The sequence below is a fragment of the Macaca mulatta genome, chromosome 14 (assembly GCF_049350105.2).
Source record: "Macaca mulatta isolate MMU2019108-1 chromosome 14, T2T-MMU8v2.0, whole genome shotgun sequence".
NCBI lineage: Eukaryota > Metazoa > Chordata > Mammalia > Primates > Cercopithecidae > Macaca > Macaca mulatta.
This window is the reverse complement of record NC_133419.1, coordinates 7425116-7447722: the sequence shown is the minus strand read 5'-3', so window position 1 is coordinate 7447722 and position 22607 is coordinate 7425116. Positions and strand designations below refer to the sequence as shown.

Here is a 22607-nt window from a genome sequence, read left to right as displayed (position 1 = left end):
GGGAGCCTCACGTGGGCCGCCGGACCCTGGCCGACGCCCGCAATAGGCGGAAGTGGCCGGGCTGCAACTTGCAGTTATTGGCTGTCGGCGGGGGTGGGGACGTTCGATTCATTCACCCGAGTAGCACGTGTTTCCCGAAGCTGCAAGCATAACAGATCGCACTGGGGCTCAGGCATCCCGGCTAGACGTAGATACGCGCTGGCGAGCGGAGAAGAGGTCGCCGGAAAAGCTAACGTTAGCGAAGGGCAGGAGAAAGGAGAAGGCGCTTGTGCCACATGGGTTACATGACTGTGTCCTTTAGCAGCTACGTAGGTGATTATGGGGGTCTGGAGTCCGTCTGTGTGACCTTGGGCAAGCAACTTAACCTCTGAGTCTCGGTTTTGTAATCTGCAGAGCGAAGCTGCTCAGGACCTAGGGAGTTTGGAAGGCTTGTTTGAGACACGAGAGGAAAGCTTTGACAAGTGGAACGAGTGACTGAGGCATAAGCCTCTATCATCGAGGCTTACTAATCCAGTTTGAGGGCGTGTTCGGGAAAAACACGAACCACAGACACCTCTGTGGTTGTTTTTCCGAAGAGGTTTTCGGGAGGTTTCGTATTTATGCATTTCCTTAAAGGGGGAGTGAGGGGAACGCATGTAGGAAGAAGGGCAAGTAGGCGATTAGGACAATAGTTAACATTCCTATGGGACTTTAGCTAGTGCCCGGTAAATCCACGTAAGATAAGATGAATGTCTGAAGAGAAAAAGAGAGTAAAGGAAGAGTCAGTTATGCAGATGTCTCTGAGTAGGTAGAGTCTTGACTTTGTTCCGCACCTGGGAAAATAAGCTCGTGATGACATTCTTATTGAGGAGTTTTTAGGAGCTAAACTTAGACTGTAGACCTGAAGCTACAATTGACCTGTCCTTGTTTATGGGAGGCCAGCAAGAATTTACCTGTGAATGATCTGTGGGGGCAGCCCTTCCCAGATGCCTGAGGCTTTTTACCTTTCCGTGTGGATCTGGCTGATGCCTAATGTAGTAACAGCTATTCTTTTGGAAGAGGGTGTTGCAATGACTCAGCTTCAAGGCTTAATCTTCACCTTCGCATGAATCGGGGCGGGTGGGGGGGGGCCAGATTTTTACTTTCATTTACCACTTCCTAAACTGGGATCAGTGCCAACCAGAGATAAGGGATTAACCAAACACACCAAAATCGTGCCTTCAAAAGAGAGCAGACAGATTAATATATATTAATTAATAGTGATATGTAATATAATACATCAGATGGTAATAAGGGCAAGAAAAAAAAAATCTGCTTCCAAAAAGGAGAGTCAAAGACTATGAGAACATCTTGCTAACTAGAAATTGTTTATTGAGCCTAGAGAGATCTGACTCTTCTCTCAGACTCCTGTATAAGTACTTTCTCACTCCGACTTCCCTGTCCTTCCTTCCACCGGTCCTGAAGAACCCCAACCTTCGGTTGGATCCAACACAGCTATTTTAGTAACAGAACAAGGATTAAGATCCCAGTTCACCTTTGGGAGGCTGAGTCGGGGGGAATACTTGAGCCCAGGAGTTTGAGACCAGAGTTGGCAACACAGTAAGACCTCATCTCTGTCTTTTAAAATTTTTTAAATGGGGCTGGGCGCTGTGGCTCACATATGTAATCCCAGCACTTTGGGGTGCTGAGGCGGGCAGATCGCAAGGTCAGGAGTTCAAGACCAGCCTGGCCAATGTGGTGAAACCTCGTCTCTACTAAAAAAATACAAAAATTAGCCGAGTGTGGTGGCAGTCACCTGTAGTCCCAGCTACTCGGGAAGCTGAGACAAGAGAATCACTTGAACCCGGGAGGTGGAGGTTGCAGTGAGCCGAGATCATACCACTGTACTCCAGCCTGGGTGACAGAGTGAGACTCCGTCCCCCCTCCCCCCAAAAAAATTTAAAATGGGCTGGGCGCGATGGCTCATGCCTGTAATGAGAGGCATGATCATCTGAATGTAATGGGAGGCCGGATCATCTGAAGTCAGGAGTTCGAGACCAGCCTGATGAACATGGTGAAATGCCATCTCTACTAAAAATACAAAAATTAACTGGGCATGGTGGTGGGCATCTGTAATCCCAGCTACTTGGGAGGCTGAGGCAGGAGAATTGGTTGCAGTGAGCTGAGATTGTACCATTGCACTCCAGCCTGGGCAACAGAGCAAAACTCCATCTCAAAAAAATGAAAATTGGCACGATGCAGTGGCTCAAGCCTGTAATCCCAGCACTTTGGGAGGCCAAAGTGGGTGGATCACTTGAGGCCAGGAGTTCAAGACCAGCCTGGCCAAAATGGCAAAACCCTGTCTCTACTAAACATACAAAATTAGGCCGGGCGCGGTGGCTCAAGCCTGTAATCCCAGCACTTTGGGAGGCCGAGACGGGCGGATCACGAGGTCAGGAGATCGAGACCATCCTGGCTAACACGGTGAAACCCCATCTCTACTAAAAAATACAAAAAACTAGCCAGGCGCGGTGGCGGGCGCCTGTAGTCCCAACTACTCGGGAGGCTGAGGCAGGAGAATGGTGTAAACCCGGGAGGCGGAGCTTACAGTGAGCTGAGATCCGGCCACTGCACTCCAGCCTGGGCGGCAGAGCGAGACTCCGTCTCAAAAAAAAAAAAAAAAAAAAAAAACATACAAAATTAGCTAGGCGTGGTGACGCATGCCTGTAATCCCAGCTACTAGGGAAGCTGTGGCAGGAGAATTGCTTTAACTCAGGAGCCGGAGACTGCAGTGAGCCGAGACTGTGGTGAGCCGAGATTGCGCATTGCACTCCAGCCTGGGCAACAAGAGTGAAAAACTCTCAAAAAAAAAAAAAAAAAAAAAGAAAAGAAAAAGAAAAGAAAAAGGAAAAGCATTTCTCAGTGTGGGCTTCTGTGTCACTAGCAACAGAATCTCCTGGGGACAAGGTGGGAAACACAGATTCCTGAGCCCCATCCCATTGCTCTTATGCATATTAATCACCAACTCAGAGGTCTTAGAATCACCAGCAGAATACCTGAGTCACCTTTGCCTCTTTAATCCATCCCTAGGGACTGAGACCGAAACTGATGCAATAGTCCCATAGACAGTTTTGTTTTTTTTTTAATAAACATAGAAATGGACCCTTTTGGTCTTAAAGCTTGAAATTTAACATTTGTTTTATCTGAGTTCCTTTGTCAGGAAAGGACACTCAGGCCTCTCAAAAAAAGTATCAGAAAACAGAAACTCATCAGATCAAGGCATCCAGACAACAAGATGCCAGAACCCACATTCACCCTGCTTGCTTCCTTCTCCATAATTCTTGTTTTCTTTTTATTTTATTTTATTTTTTTTCCGAGATGGAGTCTTGCTCTGTCGCCCAGGCTAGAGTTCAGTGGCACGATCTCGGCTCACTGCAACCTCTACTTCCTGAATTCAAGCAATTCTTCTGCCTCAGCCTCACAAGTAACTGGGATTACAGGTGCCCGCCACTACGCCTGGCTAATTTTTGTATTTTTAGTAGACCATGTTAGTCAGGCTGGTCTCGAACTCCTGACCTCGTGATCCACCTGCCTTGGTCCCCCAAAGTGCTGGGATTACAGGCATGAGTGGCAGCCCCTAGTTCTTGTTTTCTTACACATTGTTACATTTCTTCCCTCTATGTTAACTCTTCTTTTTTTTTTTTTTTTTGAGACGGAGTCTCGCCCTGTCGCCCAGGCTGGAGTGCAGTGGCCGGATCTCAGCTCACTGCAAGCTCCGCCTCCCAGGTTCACGCCATTCTCCTGCCTCAGCCTCCCCAGTAGCTGGGACTACAGGCGCCCGCCACCACGCCCAGCTAATTTTTTGTATTTTTTAGTAGAGACGGGGTTTCAACGAGTTAGCCAGGATGGTCTCGATCTCCTGACCTCGTGATCCACCCATCTCGACCTCCCAAAGTGCTGGGATTACAGGCTTGAGCCACCGCGCCCGGCATATGTTAACTCTTGCTTTTAGTCACTCAGGGAGATGGATTTGAGACTGATCTTGTATCTCCTAGGCTGTAGCACCCAGTTAAAGCCTTCTTCCTTGGCAATAATTGTTGTCTCAGTGATTGGCTTTCTGCGGAGAAGAATGAAGATGAAGGCCCTGGTGTTTCAGAAACAAGACCCCCTGCACTGCAGTGCTAGTTTTAGAAACTCTCCAAGTGGTTCTAATGGAGTCAGTGTAAAGACCAATGGAGAGGCTAGAGAAATACTATTTAGGCTTCCTGGATGGTAAGAATCTTCCAGGGCCCTTTAAAAACAAAACCATATTCCTGGACCCACACCCACCCCTGTGGATAATGATTCAGTAAATTTGGGGTGGGGCCTAGTAATCTTTTCAATGATTTTTTTTTTTTCTTTTCCTCTTAGCAAGCTCTCAATTGATTCTTGAGATCTGGGGAACTTGGAAAACTTAGCTGAGCTCCTGGGAGGTTGCAGCAGAAGCTGAAGCCAAACAGAGGAGCTGAGACGTGCTGTGGAAGGCTGGCCAAGGTGAAGCTCTGGTGCAGAGAACACAGGCAGCAGGACTGTGTTGGGAGGGAAATGATGTTCCGGGGGGCCTTACAGAGTAGCTGAGGGGCTGCCCTAACGGTAGGAGTGTAGGCCTGCTTTATTATTTCTTAATAGCTAACACTCTAAAAAGTTCTTGGGCTGGGCCGGGCACGGTGGCTCACACCTGTAATCCCAGCATTTTGGGAGTCTGAGGCAGGCGGATCACTTGAAGTTAGGGGTTCGAGACCAGCCTGGCCAGCATGGTGAAACCCCATCTCTACTAAAAAAATACAAAACCAGCAGGGCATGGTGGTGCACGCCTGTAATCCCAGCTACTTAGGAGGCTGAGGCAGGAGAATTACTTGAACCTGGGAGGCAGAGGTTACAGTGAGCCAAGATCGCACCATTGCACTCCAGCCTAGATGACAAGAGTGAAACTCCATCTCAAAAAAAAAAAAAAAAAAAGCCGGGCGCAGTGGCTCAAGCCTGTAATCCCAGCTACTCAGAGGCTGAGGCAGGAGAATGGCGTAAACCCGGGAGGCGGAGCTTGCAGTGAGCTGAGATCCGGCCACTGCACTCCAGCCTGGGCGACAGAGCGAGACTCCATCTCAAAAAAAAAAAAAAAAAGTTAGTTCTTGGGCGGGGTGCGGTGGCTCACACCTATAACCCTAGCACTTTGGGAGGCTAAAAGTGGTCAGGAGGTTCTTCCTCTGCCCCATCCTGTGGGCATCGGCCCTGGTATGGACCTGGCACCATGATAAAGGGATGTGGCCATGGTGAGGCATCTCCCACAGGCTTTAGGGGCATGAGACTTGAGCAAGTGGGCTTTGAAACAGGAGTGGGAGCTGGGTGTGGTGGCACATGACTGTAATCCCAAACTTTGCAGGGGCCAAGGTGGGTGGATCACTTGAGCCCATTTCTTTCTTTTTTTTTTATTTTTGAGACGGAGTCTCACTCTGTCACCCAGGCTGGAGTGCGGTGACTCAATCTCGGCTCACTGCAACCTCTGCCTCCCAGGTTCATGCGATTCTCCTGCCTCAGCCTCCTGAGTAGCTAGGACTATAGGCTTGCGCCACCATGCCTGGCTAATTTTCTTGTATTTTCAGTAGAGATGGGGTTTCACCGTATTAGGCAGGATGGTCTCAATCTCCTGAATGTGAGGCCTCATCTCTATTAAAAGTTGAAAAAGAAAGACCAGGCACAGTGACTCATGCCTCCCAGCACTTTGGGAGGCTGAGGTGGGCGGATCACTTGAGGTTAGGAGTTTGAGACTAGCCTGACCAATGTGGTGAAACCCCATCTCTACGAAAAATACAAAAAATTAGCCAGGTGTGGTGGCTGGCAAATGCCTATAATCCCAGCTGCTCGGGAGACTGAGGTAGGAAAATCACTTGAACCCTGGAGGCAGAGGTTGCAGTGAGCTGGGATCACACCACTGCACTCCAGCCTGAGTAACAGAGACAGACTCTGTCTCAAAAAAAAAAAAAAAAAAAAAAAATTGAAAAAATCTGAAAAACAAAAAGTCAGCCAGGTGTGGTGGGGTGTGCCTGTAGTCCCAGCTATTAGGGAGACTAGGTGAGAGAATCGCTTGAGCCTGGGAGGTGGCGGTTTCAGTGAACCGAGATCGTGCCACTGCACTGCACTCTAGCCTGGGCAACAGAGTGAGATCCAGTCTTCAGACAAAACAAAACAAAAACAGGAAGTTGCAGCTAAGAGGCTGGGCTGTGGGTAGGTGAAAGGCTGGCTTTGGTGTTACCCCAATAACTCTGGGGGGCACGTTGGGAGTAGCTAACCCATCCCTTTGCTTCTTAGGGACATGTTCAGAGGCTCGGAGACAGAAGAGGGCAGATCTCATAATTGACAGAGACTTCTGCAGTCTAAGAACACAGGGGAGACACTAGCCCTTGGTCCCCCTCGGCCGGTGGAAGGTCTGACCATCTTGTGGCGATCCCATGATGGGTTCCATGAGTCCAGTGGAATTGTCCAGACTGAACAGCCAAAGTAGGAGGAGGCTGAAAAGACAGGGCGGTTTCTAGGGGTGAGAAGCCATAGGGTTAAAGGAGCCTGGGAACACAGTGGGGCAAACATTGGAATTTAGGCTCGCTGCAAGCCAAAAATAGTACTTGAGTGGCCACAGGCAAGGGCACAGGGCCACCAAACACACTTGCAGTTTCCACACTGCAAACACTCCTGGCCAATGCCTTTCCTGCTCAGTCCATGCTGGCGGGAGAAATCTTTCTTTTGTCATCTCTGGAGGGGGGATCGGGGACATCTGGGTTGTCCTTATGAGATCCTCAGGGTAAAGCCAGGCTTCTGGATTCTAAACACAGAGGGGTGCGCTGTTTCCGGGCTCACAGTAACTGCTATGTTTTGAGGGATCTGTAGCTTTGTTTGTTTTTGTTTTTTTGTTGTTTTGTTTTGTTTTTGTTTTTGTTTTTAGGCAGGGTTTCACTCTGTCACCCAGGCTGGAGTGCAATGGTGCGATCTCGGCTCACTGCAACCTCTGCCTCCAGGGTTCAAGTGATTCTCCTGCCTCGGCCTCCTGAGTAGCTGGAATTACAGGCACCTGCCACCATACCCGGCTAATTCTTTTTTTTTTTTTTTTTTGGGACAGAGTCTCACTGTTGCCAGGCTGGAGTGCAGTGGCGCCATCTCGGCTCACTGCAACCTCCGCCTCCTGGGTTCAAGTGATTCTCCTGCCTCAGCCTCCTGAGTAGCTGGGACTACAGGCTTGTGCCACCACACCAGGCTAATTTTTGTATTTTTAGTAGGGATGGGGCTTCACCATGTTGGCCAGGCTGGTCTTGAACGCCTGACCTCAGGTGATCCACCCACCTCAGCCTCCCAAAGTGCTAGGATTACAGACATGAGCCACTGCGCCTGGCTAGGATCTGTAGCTTTGTCTGGGAGCTCCCATCCATCTAGATGTCTCCAGCCTTCTTGTTCCTAACTGCCCCGGCCTTGGCCACCATGCTGTCTGAACTTGCTGGTACGCTGTCCTCCCTACACCCCAGTGGTATGAGGTATCATCGTTCCTCTACCCCGTCGTGCTTCCTGCCTCTGCTTGGACTGTTTCCCTCTGCATGGGATTCCTTTTCTCAATAGATTCACCTGATAAACTCTCTTCCTGTCATCTCTCTCTCTCTCTCTCTCAAGACTTAACCCAGTCGTTGTCTCCTTCAGGAAGCCCTCCAAGGCCACTCTCATGGTGTAAGGGGCCCTCCTAGGACTCCCATAACACCCTGGGCATTATTTCTAGCGTAGCACCACACTGCTTTGAAATGGGGTGCTTTGAGGTCTGCCCCCCAACACTAATCTGGGAAAGTAGCTCATTTTTCATAGTGCTGCAGAAATGGCTCAATATCCTCCCACCACCTCATCTTCCTTCCTGGCCCAGGGACACTGTCAAAGCCTCAGAAATTCCTCAGCATTTGCTCCTCTCGGTCCACGCCCCCAATGTGACCTGTTCCAGGTATCATCTCTTTAACTTTTCCCTCCCCCATGGATGTGGTGTCCACTGGACTCTGTGGACTCTGCTTGGCCTCTGGGGCACTCCTATTCACTGACTATTAAACATTTACTATGTGCTAAACTCAACTCTTGTACAGGTGTGAGGAGGGAATAAGGGACAGAAGATAAACACAAGAACTTTTTTTTTTTTTTTTTTTTGAAACGAGTCTTGCTCTGTCACCCAGGCTAGAGTGCAGTGGCGTGATCTAGGCTCACTGCAACCTCTGCCTCCCGAGTTCAAGCGATTCTCTGCCTCAGCCTCCCAAGTAGCTGGGATTACAGGTGCCCACCACCACGCCCAGCTAATTTTTGTATTTTTAGTAGAGACAGGGTTTCACCATCTTGGCCAGGCTGGTCTCGATCTCTTGACCTCGTGATTCGCCCCCCAACCCTCACCCACCTCCCAAAGTGCTGGGATTACAGGTGTGAGCTACCGCACCTGGCCAATTTTTAAAATTTTATAGAAATGGGGACTCACTTTGTTGCCTAACCTGGTCTCAAACTCCTGCCCTCAAGTGATCCTCCCCTGCCTCAGCCTCCCAAAATGCTGGGATTACAGGTGTGAGCCACTGCACTTGGCCCACAAACAATGTTAAATTAAATAAATGTATATCTGCACAGTCGCTCATCTTACTTCTGGTGGGCATCATATTTTTTTATTTATTTAAAAAACTTTTTTTAGACAGAGTCTCAGTCTGTTGCCCAGGTTGGAGTACAGTGTCATGATCTCTGATCACTGCAACCTCCACCTCCCAGGTTCAAGCAATTTCTGTGCTTCAGCCTCCCGAGTAGCTGGGATTACAGGTGTGTGCCCCCACAGCCGGCTGATTTTTGTATTAGTAGAGATGGGGTTTCACCATGTTGGCCAGGCTGGTCTTGAACTCCTGACCTCAGGTGACCCAACCCACCTCACACTCCCAAAGTCCTGGGATTTACAGGCATAAGCCACCACGTCCGGCCTCAAGGCTAATTTTTGTACTTTTTTTAGAGACGGGGTTTCACCATGTTGGCCAGGCTGGTCTTGAACTCCTTGTCTCAAGTGCTCTGCCCGCCTCAGCCTCCCAAAGTGCTGGGATTACAGACATGAGCTACCGCACCCAAACTGGGCATCATATTTTCAAGGAGAAAGTCTAGTAATACTAACTGCTAGGTTTAAAATTTTGTCTAATCCTCCTAGAGGATATGTGAAGACTCAGGCCCCACCCATGGAGGGTAGAACACACATTTGCTGAAGACTCTATGTGCTGGACTGACTCAACTGGGCTGGATTCCAGGCCCATCATTGACTATACTTCTGTCATTTCAGCCGAGAGAAGAAGAGATGAGTATAAGCTCTGCAGGGGTGCAAAGGTGAAGCGCACTCACAAAGGTCAGTCTCCCAGGGTAGAGGGCACGCCCCACCCCTGCTGCCTTCCAAGGTCAGTCAGACTTTCAATATCTGATTCTCAAGGTTCTGGAGAGTGGGCTCTTGAGGCTGGGCTCCAATATCACCTCCTCCAAGAGGCCTGCCTAGATCCTCCCCTCCCCCAAGCCAGATGTGGTCTCTCATTCTCTTCTGTTCACCAAAACAAGGTCTTGCCCACAGCAGGTAGATGTAGATCACTTTCATTGGCTCACTCATAAGGAACATGGTAGCCTGTCCCAGCTTGCAGCCTTCCAGTTTATCTAAGCCTCACCAGAACTTTAAATGACATCAGCCATTTACGTGAATAGATACAGGAAATATCTCTTTCCTACTTCACTTTAGGAAATAGATACTACTGTGTTTTGTTACTTTCAAGGCACACTTTTTTCCTCCACATTTTAACCTCTCTAAAACGGGGCTGTACCTTCCAAGGAGTGGGTAATGGGTTTCTTTCTTTCTTTCTCTTTCTTTCTTTCTTTCTTTTCTTTCTTTTTTTTTTCTTTCTTTCTCTTTCTTTCTTTCTTTCTTTCTTTCTTTCTTTCTTTCTTTCTTTCTTTCTTTCTTTCTTTCTCTCTCTCTCTCTCTCTCTTTCTTTCTTTCTTTCTTCCCTTTCTCCCTTCTTTCTTTATTTTTTTTTTCCTGAGACAGGGTCTCACTCTGTTGCCCAGGCTGGAGTGCAGTGGCTTCAATCACAGCTCACTGCAGCCTCAACCTCCTGGGCTCCAGCCATCCTCCCACCTCAGCCTCCCAAGTGGCTGGGACTACAGGCACATGCCACCAGGCCCAGCTAATTTTTTTCTAATTTTTGTACAGGCAGGGTGTCATTAAGTTGTGCAGGCTGGTCTTAAACTCCTGGGCTCAAGCAATCCTCCTGCCTCGGTCTCCCAAACTGCTGGGATTACAGACGTGAGCCACCGCGCCCAGCCGAGATATTCTTTCTTAATGGTATATAAAATACTGCCACCTTTCCATAGATGTCCTCTTAGATTTTATGAAATAAAGCATGATCCCCGTGTTATAGTGGAGAAATTGTAGACACATGAGGTTAAGCCACTCACCCAAGGCACATAGCCAGTACATGAAAGGGCAAGGCTTTAAACACAGGCAGTGGAGGAGGCCTGGAATCCTTGGTGTCTGTGGTAGGCCATCTCCAAGATGGTCTCCAATGATCCTAGCCTCCTGGTGTTCACGCCCTTGTGTCATCTCCACCCCTTGAGGGTAGACTGGACCTGGCGACTCGCCTCTAAGGAACAGAATAAAGCAAGTGATGGGTTGCCATGTTCTGTGGTCGGCAAGTCCGTGTAAACCTATCCCCAAAACCCAAGGAAGCTGAGGCCAAAGAAAGAGGCCGACAAATTCAGTTTCTTAGAAAAAACATTTTTTTGTTGTTGTTTCTTTTTGAGAGAGTCTCGCTCCGTCGCCCAGACTGGAGTGCAGTGGCACCATCTAGGCTCACTGCAACCTCCGCCTCCCAGATTAAAGTGATTCTCCTGCCTCAGCCTCCCAAGTAGCTGAGATTACAGGCATGCACCACCATGACCAGCTGATTTTTGTATTTTTAGTAGAGACCGGATTTCACCATGTTGGCCAGGCTGGTCTCGAACTCCTGGCCTCAAATGATCTGCCTGCCTTGGCCTCCCAAAGTGCTGGGATTACAGGCATGAGCCACCGCACCCAGCCAAAAAGAAACATTTAATACAGATTTCGGAACAGCAGCCAAGTCTGTGTCTCACGCTGCGGCAAGACGTGTTGGTGGATCTCCACGCTATAGACCCCCCAGACCCAGGGCTTATATACCACAGGGCAGGAATGTGTAAGACAATTGAAGTTTGGGACCTCAGGGAAAGGCAAGAATGTGATATGGATCTGCCTATGGGTAGGATTTATGGTAACAGTAGATAGAGTAGAAATCTGTAATCCCAGCACTTTGGGTGGCCGAGGCGGGCGGATCAAGACCATCCTGGCTAACACAGTGAAACCCTGTCTCTACTGAAAATACAAAAAATTAGCCAGGCGTGGTGGCTGGCGCCTGTAGTCCCAGCTACTCAGGAGGCTGAGGCAGCAGAATGGTGTGAACCCAGGAGGCGGAGCTTGCAATGAGCCGAGATCGCACCACTGCACTCCACTCCAACCTGGGCGACAGAGTGAGACTCTGTCTCAAAAAAAAAAAAAAAAAAAAGGTAGAAATCTTAGAGGCATTCCCAGAATGGGGGTTAATAAGAAGTCAACGTGGGACGGGCGCGGTGGCTCAAGCCTGTAATCCCAGCACTTTGGGAGGCCGAGACGGGCGGATCACGAGGTCAGGAGATCGAGACCATCCTGGCTAACACAGTGAAACCCCGTCTCTACTAAAAATACAAAAACTTAGCCGGGCGAGGTGGCAGGCGCCTGTAGTCCCAGCTACTCGGGAGGCTGAGGCAGGAGAATGGCGTAAACCCAGGAGGCGGAGCTTGCAGTGAGCTGAGATCCGGCCACTGCACTCCAGACTGGGTGACAGAGCGAGACTCCGTCTCAAAAAAAAAAAAAAAAAAAAAAAAAAAAAGTCAACGTGGTGGATTAGCATCCAAGACGGAGTTGCTCTGGCCTCACATGTCACTTCTGCAGTTAGTCTCCAAAGATCCTGGCTTGTCTTTCTCGCCATCTCTTGCTCTCACTCGCTTGCTCTGATTAAAGCCAGCTGCCACTTTGTGAGATGGTCTTTGGAGAGGCCCAAGTAGCAACAATCAAGAAGCAGAGACCCTCAGTCCCACAATCCAAAAAGAATTAAATTATGCAAACAACCACAAGAATGAGCTTGGAAGCAGATCCACCCAAGAAGGACCTGGAGAAGACTTGACTGTGGCCTCTGAGAGATCCGAGCCAGAGACCTGCTAAGCTGCGCCCCCATTCCTGACCCACAGAAACTGAGATAATAAATGTGTGTTAAGTCTCTAAATTTTGGGATAATTTGTTAGATAGCAATAGACAACTAATAGTCTCCAATATTTAATAACAGTTATTTACTGTGTTGGGTCGTGGGGACACAGAGATGAAGGTGTTCTTCTAGCCTTCAGGGGGTACCTAGTCTGGTGAGGTAAGGCAGACATGTATGATTGTGTTACTGTGTGTATTGGGTTATCGGGTGGGCTGTAAAGGGGACTGCCTATCTTACACAGCCTGGAGGTGTCAGGGCAGGCTTTCTGGGGAGGTGTCACTCACAAAGCAGAGTTTGGAAAGGTGAGTAAGAGCTTGCCAGGTGCTATAGTTTGAACGTCTGCTCCAAAACTCATGTCAAACTCCAATTGTCATTATGACAGTTATCAAGAGGTGGAACGGCGAAGAGGTGATTAGGTGACTGGATTACTGCAATTATCAGGAAGTGGGTTCCTGATAAAAGTGAGTTCAGCCCCCTCTTGCCCTTGCCCAATTTTGCTTTCTCTTACCCTTCCACCTTCTGCCATGGGATGACATAACACAAAGGCCCTCATCGGAGGTTGATGCCATTCTTTTGGACTTCCCAGCCTCCAGAACCATGAATCAAATGAATGATTGTTTAGAAATTAACCCATATCTGTTACAGCAACACAAATCAGTCTAAGATACCAGGTGAAGAAGGCAGAGAAGCAGTGAGGAGGGAAGGAGGAGAACACAGATTTTTCTCCCTCTCCTCAGTGGATTTGGGAAATTGTTTTAAGACTACATGCTTGGCAAGAGGGTACTCCACAGCTATGTTCTTGACGTAAGAGCGAGTGATTCATCCCACCACATCTCAAAAGTCTGTGAGTCAGCCACTTCTTCCTGGGCTCAGACCTTTGTGAGAGTGGGGATTTGAGTTGACTACGTGTGTTGAAGTGAGGGCGTTGAAGATTGTGTAATGGTTTTGTTGCTTTTTAACCAGGGTCAGGACTGACCTTTGGAGTGTTGTCAGCGTTGAAATTAAAGGACCTGGGTACAAATCAGAGTCAGTGTTAGGGACAGGCTGGGGCAGAAGGTCAGGGCTCCTTTTTTCCATTCTCTTCACACTGGCCCTGTCATAGCTCCTCTGGGAGCTGAGCCTGGCAGATTTTAAGCAACCCTTCACCCAAGGAAGATTCAGAAACTTAGCAGAAAGGATGAGGGCAAGGCCAGGCCTTGGGGGACAAGGTTAGTGTGAGCCAATAGCTGCAGCCAGCACTTCCCTGGCCCTGGATAGGGGTGCTCTCTGCAGCACCCCAAACATGGAGGAGGCAGGACAGCTGGCTTCCAGTCCTGCGTCTGCTGCCTAGTCTGGGGAAGGAGACCTGAGTGATTGAAGCACAGGTTTTTTTTGTTTTTTTTGTTTTTTTTGTTTTTTTTGAGACAGAGTCTCACTCTGTTGCCCAGGCTGGAGTGCAGTGGCCGGATCTCAGCTCACTGCAAGCTCCGCCTCCCGGGTTTACGCCATTCTCCTGCCTCAGCCTCCCGAATAGCTGGGACTACAGGCGCTCGCCACCTCGCCCGGCTAGTTTTTTGTATTTTTTTTAGTAGAGACGGGGTTTCACCGTGTTAGCCAGGATGGTCTCGATCTCCTGACCTCGTGATCCGCCCGCCTCGGCCTCCCAGAGTGCTGGGATTACAGGCTTGAGCCACCGCGCCCGGCCGAAGCACAGGTTTTTAAAGCCCAGCTGACCAGGGTGGCTGACCAGCTCTGCCACTTAGTGGGCATGCTCTCCAGCCAGGTGATTAATCTCCCTGATCCTGAGTTTTCTGATCTATAAAATGAGATGACAATCCCCACATCATAGGACTATCGTGAGGTTTAAATGAAATCTGTGAAGGAGTTGACTCAAAACAGTGGTTAAAACAAAAAGGAGCTGGGCATGATGGCTCATGCCTATAATCCTAGCTATTCAGGAGGCTGAGACAGGAGGATCGCTTGAGACCAGGAGTTTGTGACCAGCCTGGGCAACATAGAGAAACCTTATCTCTAAAATAAACAAAGAAATACATAATCAAAATAAAACAAAAAGGAGCATGGAACAGATGTATGGGATCCCTTCAGCACTCAGATTCTACCATTCTCAGGCCGGGCGTGGTGGCTCACACCTGAAATCCCAGCACTTTGGGAGGCTGAGGTGGGCAGATTGCTCGAGTGCAGGAGTTCAAAACCAGCCTGAGTAACATGATGAAACTCCATCTCTACAAAAAATAGAAAAATTAGCCAGGCCTGGTGGCACATACCTGTAGTCCCAGCTACTCAGGAGGCTGAGGTGGGAGGATCGCTTGAGCCCCGGAGGTCAAGGCTGCAGTGAGCTGAAATCATGCCACTGCCTTCCAGCCTGAGCAACAGAGTGAGACCCTGTTTCAAAAAACAAAACAACCATTCTGAGGAATCTGCTGGCCCAGCCCCAGGCTTCCTATCTTGGGGGAAAGAGCTGCTGATGGCAGTCTCACCTGTAGAAGCATCCACACTCATGATTTCGTCTTATATTTGAAACAACCCATTTTACAGGCTGAGTTCGGTGGCTCATGCCTGTAATCCAGCACTTTGGGAGGCCGAGGTGGGTGGATCACAAGGCCAGGAGTTCAAGACCAGCCAGGCCAACATGGTGAAACCCCATCTCTACTAAAAATACAAAAATTAGCCAGGCATGGTGGCACGTGACTGTAATCCCAGCTACTCAGGAGAATCACTTCAACCCAGGAGGCAGAGTTTGCAGTGAGCCAAGATCACACCACTGCACTCCAACCTGGGTGACAGAGCAAGACTCCATCTCAAAAAAAAAAAAAAAAAAAATTAAAAAAGAAACAACCCATTTTGCAGATGAGACTGACCAAGAGGGGAAAGGATTTGCCCACAGCAGTGAATACCACTGATATGGTTTGGATTTGTGTCCCCACCAAACTTCATGTTGAATTGTAGTCTCCAGTGTTGGAGGTGGTTGACTCGTGGGGGTGGATTCTCATGAATGGTTTAGCCCTATCCCCTTGGCGCTGTTTTCATGATAGTGAGTGAGTTCTTGTGAGATCTGGTTGTTTAAAAGTGTGTAGGCTGGGCACGGTGGCTCATGCCTTTATTCCAAACACTTTAGGAGACCAAGGTGGGCAGATCACTTGAGGCCAGGAGTTCAAGGCCAGCCTGGGAAATATAGCAAGACCTTGTCTCTACCAGAAATATAAAAAATTAACTGGGTGTGGTGGTGGGCACCTGTAGTCCCAGCTACTCAGGAGGCTGAGGCATGAGAATCACTTAAACCCGGGAGGTGGAGGTTGCAAGGAACCGAGATCGCGCCACTGCACTCCAGCCTGGGCGACAGAGTGAGACTCTGTCTGAAAAAAAAAAAAAAAAGGATACAGCCCCTCCTGCCACTCTCTCTTTCTCCTGCTCCTATCATGTGAGATGCTTCATCCCCGCTTTGCCTTCCACCGTGGTTGGAAGCTTCCTGAGGCCTCCCCAGCAGCAGAAGCTGCTATGCTTCCTGTACAGCCTGCAGAACCATGAGCTAATTAAACTTCTTGTCTTTATAGATTACCCAGTCTCAGGTATTTCTTATTTTTATTATTATTATTTTTTGAGACAGAGTCTCGCTCTGTGCCCAGGCTGGGGTGCAGTGGCACAATCTTAGCTCACTACAACCTCCGCCTCCTGGGTTCAAGCAATTCTCCTGCCTCAGCCTCCCAAGTAGCTGGGATTACAGTTGCCCACCACTATGCCTGGATAATTTTTTGTTCTGTTTTGTTTTGTTTTTTGAGATGGAGTCTTGCTCTGTTGCCCAGGCTGGAGTGCAGTGGCATGATCTCGGTTCACTGCAACCTCTGCTTCCTGGGTTCAAGCAATTCTCCTGCTTCAGCCTCCCGAGTAGCTGGGAGTACAGGCACACGCCACCATGCCTGGCTAATCTTTATATTTTTTCAGTAGAGACGGGGTTTCACCATGTTGGCCAGGCTGGTCTCAAACTCCTGACCTTGTGATCTGCCTCAGCCTTCCAAAGTGCTGGGATTACAGGTGTGAGCCACTGCACCTGGCCTAATTTTTGCATTTTTAGTAGAGATGGGGTTTCACCATATTCGCCAGGCTGGTCTTGAACTTCTGACCTCAAGTGATCCACCCGCCTTGGCTACCCAAAGTGCTAGGATTATAGGCATGAGCCACCGCTCCCGGCCTCACGTCTCTCTTTAATAACAGCAGGAGAATGGACTAATACAACCACCAACTCTCTTTGTTCGAGGACTTGCTGTGTGCTAAGCCCTGTGGATCACATTTAATACGCACAACAATTACCCAAGTTATTTGTCCTTCTTACGGATGAAGGAGAAAAATGTGCCCAAGGTCACAAGGCTGCAAGGAATGAAGCTACAATTTACACAGAGGCAGTCGGTCCTCAGAGCTTGAGTGCTCAAGGGTTGTGCTGTGCTGCTGGGACATTAGGCGCAGTGCTGGGCCTGGAAAAAAATCCAGGCCTCCTGACTCCTAGCCTGGAGCAGTCGTGTTTCCTTTTGTTTCTTAAAAAAAAAAAAAAAATTCTCCAGTATTGTAGAACACATCTAACATAAAATTTACCATTTCAGCCATTGTTGTGCAACTGATCTCTGGAACTCTTCACCTTATGAACATCTACAGCCATGAAACTCTTCATTCCTCCCTCCTCCAGTGCCTGCCAATGGCCATCCTCCTTGCTGTCTTTGTGAATGTGGTTGTTCCAGTTTCCTTTTTGAAAAACATACTGATTCTTTTTTGAAAAACGTATTTCTTTTTGAGATGCAGTCTTGCTCTGTCACCCAGGCTGGGTGCAGTGGCGCGATCTCTTCTCACTGCAACCTCTGCCTTCCGGGTTCAAGTGATTCCCATGCCTCAGCCTCCCGAGTAGCTGGGATTACAGGTGCCCGCCACCATGCCCGGCTAATTTTTTGTATTTTTAGTAGAGACGGGATTTTACCATGTTGGCGACACTGGTACGGAACTCCTGATCTCAGGCAATCTGCCTGCCTTGGCCTCTCAAAGTGCTAGAATTACAGGCATGAGCCACCGGGCCCAGCCCAATTCTGTTTTTCTGTTAAGCCATGGGTGCTCAGTGTCAATGGATGCCAAGGCCATAGAAATTCAGAGGAGAACAAACTCTTCAGGGATGAGGTAGTCAGGGAAGGCTGCCTAGAGGAGAAGGAGGAGGAGGAGAGGGAAGGGGAAGGGAGGAGGAGGGGGAGGAGGGAGGAGAAGGGAGGAGGAGGGGAGGAGGGAGGGGAAGGGAGGAGGAGGGGAGGAGGGAGGGGAAAGGGAGGAGGAGGGGGAAGGGAAAGGAAGGAGGAGGGGAGGAATGAGGGGGAAGGGAGGAGGAGGGAGAAGGGGAGGGCGAGGAGGAGGGGAGGAGGGGAAGGAGGGAGTGGCAATATCCTCCCCTTGTCCTTCACTCCTTGACCCAGAAGGTGGGGAAGCAGAGTGGTGAGGTGACTCAGGGATGCTTGACCCTGTGGCCTGCCCTTTGATTTATGAAAGCCACCTTGGCAGTACCAACCTTTGCCCCCAAGTGATCTCTTGTAAGACAGGTAGAGGCACTGGGCCACCTCAGAGGGCCGTGTCTTGCTGAGGGGCCGGAGCAGTCTGTGCCTGCAGCCTCCGGAGCCATGGGAACAGGGCTGCGAAGCCAGTCCTTGCGAGGGCCCCGACCCTCCTATGGAAAGCTGCAGGAACCCTGGGGGAGGGCCCAGGAGGGCCAACTCCGCAGGGCGCTAAGCCTCAGACAGGGGCGAGAGAAGTCCAGGTCCCAGGGCCTCGACAGAGGCACAGAAGGGCCAGATGCCACTGCCCAGGAGCAGGTGCCAGGGAGCCTGGGGGACACACAGCAGCTGATCCAAGCCCAGCGAGGAAGCAGCCGGCGGTGGCTGAGGCGGTACCAACAGGTATGGCTGTGGGCTGAAGGATGGAGGGTACCACAGCGGGTGGGTGGGGACTCCAGGGCATCAAAGGTTCAGAGGCAGAGCCATCCCAGGCTGTGTACCAAGATGACAGCCAAGCTGCCTGGAGATGAGGGTTCAGAGAGAGATACCCCAGAGCCATATTTCAGAGGGCCCTGTGGGCATTTGGGATTTATCCCATAGGCACTGGGGAACCACTGAAGGTTTTAGAGGAGGAGGGCGATGTGGTGAGTGCTGTTTTTAGCTGATTAATCTGATAGTATGTTGGACAGGGGAATGGAGCAGGAAGCAAGGAGATTGGCCAATGCAACTTCCCAGAAGTACACTGTATGACCCTCTCACCCCAGGGAAAAAGGGACCCCTTTGTGGGGAGCTGCGGGCTCCTGGCCCCTGCCTCCTTCCTCTAAGAGACAGGGTCTCCAATGAGCAGTGCTTCTCTCCCTCGGGTCTACCCCCACCTCGTGGCTGTGGGTGGAACAACATCTAGCCCACCACAGTCCATGAGACCTCCCCCACCTCTGTCTTCCAGCAGGTAAGAAGAAGGTGGGAGAGATTTGTGGCCATCTTCCCCAGCGTGACTCGGAATCAGCTGGCCTCCCCGTAGCCCACACGGGACACCATCAGCTAAAGGTGCTGGAAGCCATGGTGGCTCCTGCTGTGCCTGGATCAGCCCGCCATGTCTGCTGACCTACCTCTTCACGGCTCTCTGGACTATGGCTGGGTGGCCCAAGGAGGCTTCTGCCACCAGCTCACTGGAGTCGCCACGTGGCTGCCCCTCTTAGCTGAGGCCCTCCCACCCCAACACTAGCTCTCTTCGAATACCCAAGCAGGGTCAAAAAGAAGGAGGCTCAGCTGTCTGCCCTCTGAGCTTGGGTAGGAGCCTTGGACTATGATTCTGTGAAGGTTTAGAAGAAGCCTGCCCAGAATGCAGGCTGTGGACGCTTCTGCCCCACACGACCAGCTGTCAACTTCCATGACGGAGCCTGGTGAAGCCAGACCCGTGGCTGAGAGGCTCACAGATGTTGCCTGGTCACTGGGCCATGACCCAACTGCCCTTCTCATCACTTGCTGATGGTGGGCCAGGGCCAGGTCTCCCTCCCAGATGGTGAGCCCCCTGGGGCAAGGACCACAGCTGGGTGGCCCTCCGGGCTGAGCACCCCATCCTGAAAACCTTTGAACCTCACGGTGTCCTGATGAAGGAAGCAGAGGAAGACTTCCTCCCTGTGTGACACAGGGACACACTGAGGCCCAGAGTGGGGAAGGGATTTCTTGTTTTTTGCATCTCCGGCCCCAACCCACCCCATCCAGTGTCCAGCATCGGAGTTGAACACAGTAATAAAGATGCTGAGAAAAAGTCGACAATTTGCCTGGTGACTAACTCGCTGGCTCAGACCCCCACCCCTGCTGACCCCTGTGAGGCAGGCTAAGCCCAGAGCATCCCAGAATGATTGCTGGGGGGGCACCAGGGCAGGGCGGATCCCCCAGCAGGCTGGGCCTTTCCTGCCACTTATCTGGACATTTCTCCCTAGAGGGATTGCGCCCAGCCTGCGTTGACCTCAAGGCCAGCTTCAGAGGATCTGGCTTTCAGTGTCCTGCCTCTATGCCCACCCCACTGAGGTAGGGTTCCTTCTGAGGCTCAGAAAGGCAAGGGCCACACAGAAGGAGAGGGTCTGACCCCAAAAAACCTGAGCTCTTCGAGAGACACTGGCACTTTTTGCAGGGTCCCTGGGGCTCTCCAGGCTCAAGCAGGCCCAAGGTTAAAGGTGAGGGAGCAGCTAAGCATTCTGGTCCAGGATCTGTTCCGGGGGGCGTTGTCCAGCAAACAGAGGGGAGGCTTCTCCGTTTCCCCAGAGACCAGGCCCCATCGGGGCCATTCAGAAACAAGGGGGCACTGGGAAAATTTTGTTCCAGGAAGCCTAGGGTGCCTGGCTGGGAAGCTAGATGGTAGGAGCCCACCAGAAGCCTCGAGCCCTACTGGTCTTACACTTCAGATGCCCTTCTCAGCCTCTTCTGCAGTAGTCTCTGAGGTGCCTCTGGGAAACCCCACGACTCCAAGGGACAGAATTGAAATTCACAGCTCTGAGCCACCTCTCAATGTCTGGAGGACGAAAACGGGGCCCAGAATGGGGCAGGACTTCTCATCCTCCAGGACGCTGCCCTCCAAGTTCGTCCCAGCCTCTTTATCCTCAGAGAATCTCTAGCCCAACTCCCAGCAGTTCTACTTGTCACACTCTGACTAGTTTGTCTAGTTACGTGCTTTTTTCTTTTCTTTCTTTCTTTTTTTTGTCTAGTTATGTGCTTTTTTTTTTGGCGATGGAGTCTTGCTCTGTCACCCAGGTTGGAGTGCAGTGGTGTGATCTCGACCCACTGCAACCTCTGCCTCCTGAGTTCAAGAGATTCTCCTGCCTCGGTCTGGATTCTCCTGCCTCAGTCTGAGTAGCTGGGATTACAGGCCCCTGTCACCACTCCTGGCTAATTTTTGTATTTTTAGTAGAAACAGGGTTTCACTATGTTGGCCAAGCTGGTCTCAAACTCCTGACCTCAAGCGATTCACCCTCCTTGGCCTCACAAAGGACTGGGATTACAGACGTGACCCACAATGCCTGGCTTTTTTCTTCCATTACACTGAAAGTTCCACGGAAACCTGGTCTGTTCACTATCAGGACCCCAGTGCCTAGTTCTGGGCCTGGCACATAGTAGGTGTTTAATGAATTATCATTCAGTGAATGAGGGACTGGCCCAAGGTCACCCAGTGAGTTGATGGCTGAGCTGAGCCTGCAGCTCATGGATTTGGAGGGTTCCTGCTTAGACAGAGGAATTCTATCCTTGTCAGCAGCCCCATCAACAGGGACTACATCTCTGGGGTCCTTGGCGGAGGCCTCCCCCAAACATTCACACACTCTGGTAGGTTGCTTCCAAAGATGTCCATAACCATCTATCCCATCACATCTCTCCATGCATTGTCTTGTCACACCTCTCATCTAGAGTGGAGTCCATGGGGGGCCAAAGTAGGAGGATCTCTGGAGCCTAGGAGTTCAGGGATGCAGTGAGCTGTGACTGTGCCACTATACTACAGTCTGGATTAGAGAGCAAGATCCCATTTCTTTAGGAAAAAAAAAAAAAAGTGGAGTATATTTTCCCTTTCCTTGACTCTAGATGGGCCATGTGACCTGCTTTGGCCAATAGAATGCATTGGAAGTAATGTTCTGGGACTTCCCCACCCAGGCCTTGCAGCTTCTGTTTCTGCTGTCCTCTGTTTCTACCTCTAGAAGCCAGATGCCATGTAAAGAACTCTGGGCCATCCTGATAGAACGGCCATGTGGAGGTCAGGGGCCACATGGAAGAGAACCAAGGTATGCCAGCCAACAGCCAGAACCAACTGCCTGCCATGTAAGTGAGCCCCCAGCCCAGCTTCTAGCTGACTGCAACCTAGCTCACCCCAGCTGACACAACATGGAACAGAAGAATCACCCAATTGAGCCCAGCCAACCCATGGAATTGAGATCTAAGAAACCTTTTTGCTTTACTCCTCTAGGTTTAGGGTGTGTTAGCTTTCTAGGACTGCCATAACAAATTATTACAAACTGGGTGGCTCAAAACAACAGAAATTTGTTATCTAATACTTCTGGAGTTCACAAGTCCAAAATCAAGTTGTTGGCAGTGCTGCACTACTTCTGAAGGCTCTAGGGAAGAATTCTTCCTGCCTCTTCCAAGCTTCCCGTGGTTGTGGGCAATCCTTGGTATTCCTTGGCTTTCGGATGTATCATTCCAATCTATGCCTCCATCATCACATGGCATTCTCCTTGTGAGTCCGTGACCAAATTTCTCTCCTTTTTTTTTTTTTTTTTTTTTACAGAAAGCATCTTTCTCTGTCACCCAGACTGGAGTGCAGTAGCATGACCATAGCTTAAGTGTAACTTTGAACTCCTGGGCTCAAGGGATCCTCCCACCTCAGCCTCCTGAGTAGTTAGGACTACGAGCATGTGCCCCATGCCTGGCTGATTTTTTAATGTTAATTTTTATTTATATGTATTTTTTGAGATGGACTCTTACTCTGTCACCCAGGCTGGAGTGCAGTGGTGCCATCTCAGCTCACAGCAACCTCTGCTTCCTGGGTTCAAGGGATTCTCCTGCCTCAGCCTCCCGAGTAGCTGGGATTACAGGCACCCACCACCATGCTCAGCTAATTTTTTTTTTTTGTATTTTTAGTAGAGATGGGGTTTTACTATGTTGGCCAGGCTGGTCTCAAACTCCTGACCTCAGGTGATCTACCCGCTTTGGCCTCCCAAAGTGCTGGGATTATAAGTGTGAGCTACCACACTCAGTGCTTTTTTTGTTTTGAGACAAGGTCTCA

At 50.1% G+C, this 22607-nt stretch overlaps 1 protein-coding gene and 1 long non-coding RNA gene across 3 annotated transcripts; both read left to right on the top strand.

Moving 5' to 3' along the window:
• Positions 1-163: 163 nt before the first annotated feature.
• On the top strand, positions 164-12341 carry LOC114672121 (uncharacterized). The gene is made up of 4 exons (XR_003722342.2): positions 164-312; positions 4369-4491; positions 9308-9370; positions 12080-12341. It is a non-coding gene; the product is annotated as an uncharacterized LOC114672121 (long non-coding RNA).
• Positions 12342-17855: 5514 nt separating this feature from the next.
• On the top strand, positions 17856-19615 carry C14H11orf86 (chromosome 14 C11orf86 homolog). Of its 2 annotated transcripts, none has more exons than XM_077962093.1 (2): positions 17856-18238; positions 18786-19615. In XM_077962093.1, the coding sequence occupies exons 1-2, from the start codon at positions 17963-17965 to the stop codon at positions 18855-18857; spliced, it is 348 nt and encodes a 115-aa protein (XP_077818219.1). In that variant the 5' UTR covers positions 17856-17962; the 3' UTR covers positions 18858-19615. The 2 variants fall into 2 exon arrangements, with proteins under 2 accessions (XP_077818219.1, XP_028688728.2); XM_028832895.2 differs by having other exon boundaries at positions 17862-18238; positions 18783-19615.
• Positions 19616-22607: the final 2992 nt, after the last annotated feature.

What these genes read in the sequence shown, in the direction of transcription:
- C14H11orf86 (XM_028832895.2), top strand. Translation starts at nt 17,963, where the DNA reads ATGGGAACAGGGCTGCGAAGCCAGTCCTTGCGAGGGCCCCGACCCTCC. An exon ending in GGCTGAGGCGGTACCAACAG is followed by an intron (nt 18,239 to 18,782) that starts GTATGGCTGTGG and finishes TCTGTCTTCCAG; the next exon opens with CAGGTAAGAAGAAGGTGGGA.